The sequence below is a fragment of the Dipodomys ordii genome, unplaced genomic scaffold (assembly GCF_000151885.1).
Source record: "Dipodomys ordii isolate 6190 unplaced genomic scaffold, Dord_2.0 Scaffold55, whole genome shotgun sequence".
NCBI classification, from domain to species: domain Eukaryota; kingdom Metazoa; phylum Chordata; class Mammalia; order Rodentia; family Heteromyidae; genus Dipodomys; species Dipodomys ordii.
In genome coordinates this window covers 7,750,151-7,756,575 of record NW_012267271.1, presented here as the reverse complement: position 1 = coordinate 7,756,575, position 6,425 = coordinate 7,750,151, and the positions used below count along the sequence as shown (strand labels likewise).

Below are 6,425 nucleotides of genomic sequence, written 5' to 3'. Positions count from 1 at the left end.
CACCTTCCCAGCCCCCGTGAGATTCTTATCTCCAATAAACCACTAGAAAACTGGAAGTGGCGCTGTGGCTCAAGCGGTAGAGCGCTCGCCTTGAGCTGAAGAGCTCAGGACAGCACCCAAGCCCAGAGTTCAAGCCCCACGACCGGAAAAAAAAAAAGAATTGCAATTTTGCATTTTAAAATTTGTAGACTGAAAGTGTGACTTGATTGTAAGCCTATCTGCCTTCCAAGTACAAGGTCCGGAGTTGAAACTCTAGTGCCACAAAGAAAAAGAAAAAAAATGAAGTAATTCAGAACCAAAATCAGTTGGCTCTGAAAAGAAACTTTTTTTTTTTTTGCCAGTCCTGGGGACTTGAACTTAGGGCCTGGGCACTGTCCTTGAACTCCTTTTGTTCAAGGCTAGCACTCTAGCCCTTGAGCCACAGCACTACTTCCAGCTTTTTCTGTATATGTGACTGAGGAATCAAACCCAGGGCTTCATGCATGTGAGACAAGCACTCTACCACTAAGCCACATTCCCAGCCCACTTTTTTTTTTTAAGCAGCTACTGCTACTCTTTTTTTCCCCTTAAATTATTCGTACTAGTTAAGCTTGTTGATAGATTTCTTCTTTCTCAGTAGAAATCTCTGATATTTGCCCACAGGAGTATTTTCGATTAGGGCGTCTGTTTACTCTATCAGATGTTCATAACCTCCTTGCGGAGAATTGGTCACAAGAGGTGGAAGTTCCCGGCCAGCCTTTTTGCCTGCCCAAGCCCAGGAAGGAGCCAGCACACCAAGGGTCTTCCTTTACTGAGCTGCTCCATGCATAGTCCACACGTGCAAATTGAGTCTCTTTGCTTGGACAATAGTGTTCTGTAGAGGCTTTTTTGGTGGTGAATGGTTATGATCTACTGATTTTCACTTTCTCTGGTTTTCATTAGGCTGGCTGGGTTTGTTTAGGTTTTGTAAACTTGGGGGTGTAAATTTTAGGGTTATTGACCAGTCTTCAAGTAAGCTATAACATAGTCTCAGGAGGCAGTCTGGCACCTTAAAGCATGCTGTCTGCATGTATTATGCATGCTACATTCTTTTCTGAGGAAAGCTAAATTTAAGCCGACTGTTTTCTTCTACCTTTGTGCACTGCTGACTTGAACTTCTGTGTGACACTCTGGGAATTTGAGCCAGCAGAGGGAGCACAAAACACTATTTTTGTACATGTCCAAGGAATAGATCTGCTGTCTTTACCCTCGTTCCCTAAACAGGCAGGTTGCAGAGCCAAGATAATTTTCTGTGTAGATTCTGTGCATTATTTTTCTTAAGTTGTAACTTGAGGTCCAAGTTTAAATCCTAATTATTTAGAGTAAAAAAAAAAAAAAAGGTATAGGTGTCCCTGTTCATCACTATACTTTTTAATATTTACAGCTGGCTCTACAAAGCTTTGATATTGTCCAGAAACTGCTTAAGGTAAGAAAAGCCATGAGGTCAGTTTTATATTTTTCTTTCTTTGACATTTGGAGGAAAGACCTAATATAAGGCACTCTTTATTTTCAAAGAAATAGGAATTCTTACTTTTCTCTTCTCATGTCTCTGCTTTCTGAAGATATAAGTGTGTTGGTTTTTACTGATCTAAACCTTAGTAACTATTGATTTCTAGCTTAGCTAAATTACCAGTGTTTCTTGGAGCTTCAAGTCCTATAATCTGCTAATCATAGTCAGAGATTTGTGGGTCCATCCCTCAGGTGATCCATGGAAAGTAATAAAAAGCTGCAAGTAGGATTTAAGAAAGAAGACAGAGAAGGTTGTGGCATCACGGATTGCCAACCACCAAATTAGATCTTGGATTGATCTATTCTCTTATTGGGGACAGGGTAAAGATTATACCCTTAGATTTTTTTTTTCCCCCTACTCTTGGGCCTTGAATTCTGGGTGTGGGTACTGTCCCTAAGCTCCTTTTGGTCCAGGCAAGCACTCTACCACCTAAGCTACAGTACCACTTCCAGTTTTTCTGTGATTAATTGGAAATAAGAGTGTCTTTGACTTTCTTACCTGGGCTGGCTTTGAACTGTGATCCTCAGACCTCAGCTTCCAGAGTAGCTACAATTACAGGTGTGAGCCACTAGTGCCCTAGTTATATGACTAGATTTTATCTAAATAATACTTCTCCAAGGCAGTGGGTTTAGTGAAATTTATTTTCTAGGTGGATTTCAGGAGAAAAAGCTAGAGAGCTTGCTACTTAGATCCTTTTAAAAGCTCACATTTGTCTCTGACAGTGTGGAAAGCAATTACAAAGTTACAGTCTCAGCTACAACTGATGAAACTATACACCAAGCAGTGCCAGGAGCTTTGTCTGTACCATAGTGTCTCCAGCAGTGGGCACATGTGTCCTCCTGCCTGCTGAAGGACTAGGAACGTCAGTTTCTCTTTGACTGTCTGTCTTTGTTTGAATTTGGTGTGTGGTTTTTCTGCAGCCTTTTACCTGGATTGTGCCTGGAGTGTTGATGGGTGGAGAAAAGAGGAAATCAGAAAAGGCCCGGTAAGAGTCTGTTTGTTGTTCATTCCTCTTAGAATCCAACCTTCCTGCCCTGCAAGGTGTGGCCTCCACACGTGGAGACAGTCCTGAGCACCTCTGTGTCTACTGCTCCCAGCCACAGCAGCAGGGAGTGCTCATGTCTAGCCATTCTGCTTTTTGAAATACTGAAGAACCTACAGGCAGATTGTCTCTGATGTCCTTGTCACCATGCTGGTTCCTTCTCCCTCCCACTCCTGGTCCCCTGCAGGTGCCTTGGTTCAGTTTGCATTCTAGGTGTGACTCTTGCGTCCACTAGGCATTTGAATTTTGTTTCCAGAAATGAGATCATGAACTTCCATAGCACTTAGCAATGTGGTGAACACATTGATTGCCAATTGCAAATTGGGACTTCAGTGGGTGTTGTTAGAAATTGTCACCCCCAGATCCCAAACTGTCTGTATACTTTTTTAAAAACACTTATTGGAGAGCTGGGTGCCTGTGGCTCACGCGTGTCATCCTAGCTACTCAGGAGGCTGAGATCTGAGGATCTCAGTTCAAAGCCAGCCCAGGCAGAAAAGTCCATGAGACTCTTATCGTCAATAAAACACTAGAAAACTGGAAGTGGCGCTGTGGCTCAAGTGGTAGGGTGCTTGCCTTGAGCTGAAAGTGTAGGAACAGCACACAATCCCAGAGTTCAAGCCCCACAACCGACAAAAAACAAAACAAAAAAGAACACTTATTGGAGCTGGGAAGTTGGCAGTGGTAAAATGCTTGCCTTGAGTGCATGAGGCCTTGGATTCCATTCCTCAGTACCACATAAGCAGAAAAGGCCAGAAGTGGTGAAGGACAGTGCCCAGGTACAGAGTTCAAGCCCCAGGACTCACACACACACACACACACACACACACACACACACACACGCAAAGACAAAAAAAATTACTTATTGGTTAGATCAATTCAGCTGTAAATAAAACAGTGGAAAGGTGGCAAAACAATGTAGATGGTTTGCTTTCACATTCAAGCTGTCAGAGGGCAGGCCAGGCTGGCACCGTGCCCAGCGTCAGAACCCATCTTGTCAGGTTGTCCATCTTCTCATACCCCCATGGGAGGCTTCCATTTAGAAGTTTACCTTTTACTCTTGGATAGTTGCTGAAGCTCCAGCCATTTAGTTTCATGCCAGCAGAAACAAAGGGGTCAAAGCTCTTCCCCTCAAAGGTTCCTGTGTGATTTGCATAGTCCCTTTATCCTTTCTTCCATTGGTGCAACGTAGACATGACTGTAGGTTACTGGAAAGAAAACAAGAAAATGCATCCAGCTAATTTTTTTTTTTTTTTTTGGCCAGTCGTGGGGCTTGAACTCTGGGCCTGGGCGCTGTCCCTCAGCCCTTCAACTCAAGACTAGCACTATACCACTTGAGCCACAGCACCACTTCTGGCCTTTTCTGCTTATGTGGTGCTGAGGAATCAAACTCAGGGCATCATACATGCAAAGCAAGCACTCTACCACTGAGCCACCTTCCCAGCCCCCCCAGCTAAAATTTTCATTCTGTCTTTTACTATAGAATAATAGGATATGGTTGTTGGAGAAATAAGAAATTAGACTTACTGTCCATAGTCTATGGGACAAAGCTTATGTCCATTTTGTGGAAGTTACCTACAGGGCTTAGTATAAGAAAAAGATTCTAGGCAGTTGCCAGTGGTTCACTCCCTCTATTCCTAACTACTCAGGAGGCTGAGATCTGGAGGATTATTGCTCATGACCACCCTAGGCAAAAAAAATTGCTAGGCCCTATCCAAAATAATCAGCAAAAATCAGAGGTAGAAGCATGGCTCAAGTGTACTACAACAAAGGGGAAAAAAAGAGGAAGAGAAAGAGGAAGGAAAAGCATTCTAACAATTCTAACACACTATGTAGATTAGCTCACTATGGTAGGAAGTTCCCTGGCACAGAAGTCTGGCTAATTGGCCATTTATCTAAAAACATTCTATAGAGCATCTATGAGTCTGAAGAAGAACATTGAGTTATATAGTTCATCCCTTCCAAAGTTTTGTCTTTTTGCTCTAATTTGAGATCTTAATTTCATTCTGAGAGGGAATCAAGCTGAGGTGTATCTTCTTATCAACTGTCCCTATGTTTGCTCTGACTTTAGGTTATATGAAGAATGACTTTGTCTCTTTTGCCTTTTTTCTATGTTTTCTGTAGCCCTGGTTGATTTACCTCCTCTGATATCATTTTAAACAGACTCCGAAAAGGAATAAATATCCTTATCTCAACTCCTGGACGTCTAGTGGATCATATCAAATCCACAAAGAACATTCATTTTAGCCGGATCCAGTGGCTGATTTTGGATGAAGCGGACAGGTGAAGGTTATCTGGGGGCAGGGCAGGTAGAGAAAAGGCTGTGTCCTCCATCTTGGTGGCACCCGCTATAGCCCTTAGCATCATATTGATTCTTTGTGTAGGTTACAGTTCTTTTCTCAAAATTACAGGCTCTTGGATTTGGGGTTTGAGAAGGACATCACAGTAATACTCAATGCTGTCAATGCGGAGTGCCAGAAGCGGCAGAACGTCTTACTGTCAGCCACACTCACAGAAGGTGACGAAGACATGCTTTCCTCTGTGTGTGTGTGTGCGCATGTGTGCGTGCATGGGTGCCAGTGCTAGGGCCTGAACTCAAGGCCTGGATGTTTTCCCTTAGCTTTTTGCACTCAAAACTGGCACCCTCCCACTTGAGCCACAGTTCCACTTTCAGCATTTTGGTGATTTATTGGAAATCATAGCCTCATGCACTTACCTGGGCTGGCTTTGAACTCTGTCCTCGGACCTCAGCCTCCTGAGTAGCTAAGATTATAGTGTGAGCCACCAGTGCCTGTCCTGCTTTGTTCTTAAGAAGGGAGGACCCAGGAAGAGCTGATTGGCAGCAGTGACCTCTGCTCAGTCTGGGGGAGGGAGGGGAACAGGTGTCTATGGGGACTGTTTGTACTCTCTTGCCTTCCTTGCCACCCTCATGCACTCCTAGAATGTGTTCCCCAGGGCCTGGGAAGGGAGGAGGCCAGACCCAGATACGGAGCCACCACAGGTAGAACCCTGCTGCTGCTGTGCACACAAGGGTGCAGAGGAGGACAGGCTCGGAGGACGAGAGCCCTGGCTCTCAGGGTGAGGGCTCCTTTCCATGTGTGCTTTGCTCCTCATTGGAAGCGTGGCTTGGCTGCTTTCTGACTCCCACACTCAGGACATGGAAATTCTTAGCTGTTCTCTGGATGGGAAGATAAAGGCTTGGAAAACCATTCCACTTAACCAACTCGCCCTGTGCAGGTCATTGGGTAGACTGCATGCACACTTCCACGGCCTTCTGTGTGGCTGGCTTGGTTTACCAGGCCACAGAATGAAGGCCCTGGGAAGGCCTGTGTCAGAAGCCTGTAATGAAGCCATTTTAGTTCAAGTTTTTTGTAACTTGACCAGAACATTCTTCTGGAGGGTAAAGGTAGGCATGCACAGGTTCGGATATTCTTTTGGATGGACATCCTTTGGTCTCCCATGGACGAGTTTCATTAGGCTGTGTTCTTCACTAGTGTGGCAGCAGAGCACATACATGCTTGGCTATTCTTACATTCCACCTGGGTGGGTGCTGTAGCAGTATGCATGTGTGACCAACTTCCTTTGTTCATTTTACTTGTTACCCAAGGTGTAGCACGGCTAGCTGACATCAGCTTGCACAATCCAGTCAATATTTCTGTCCTGGATAAAAGCCATGAGCAGTGTAAGGGAGAGGGCAAAGTGGCCCCTGAAGCCATCCCTCCACAGACGCGTGATGGACAGGGCAGCTTCGCCATACCCGAGAGCCTCGAGCAGTATGTGATGCTGGTTCCCAGCAAGCTGCGGCTGGTCTGTCTGGCGGCCTTTGTTCTACAGAAATGCAAGGTAGGACTGCTGCCT

The 6,425-nt window shown here is 44.9% G+C and overlaps 1 protein-coding gene across 1 annotated transcript in view; it reads left to right on the top strand.

Annotated features, from left to right (window-relative positions):
- Positions 1 to 6,425, top strand: part of Ddx31 (DEAD (Asp-Glu-Ala-Asp) box polypeptide 31) — a 70,092-nt gene that overhangs the window by 15,237 nt on the left and 48,430 nt on the right. Inside the window, exons 8-12 of the mRNA XM_013021296.1 lie at positions 1,403 to 1,444; positions 2,449 to 2,513; positions 4,731 to 4,850; positions 4,979 to 5,085; positions 6,175 to 6,410. Of these exons, the coding sequence (XP_012876750.1) occupies positions 1,403 to 1,444; positions 2,449 to 2,513; positions 4,731 to 4,850; positions 4,979 to 5,085; positions 6,175 to 6,410 (570 nt within the window). The remainder of the gene's footprint in view (positions 1 to 1,402; positions 1,445 to 2,448; positions 2,514 to 4,730; positions 4,851 to 4,978; positions 5,086 to 6,174; positions 6,411 to 6,425) is intronic.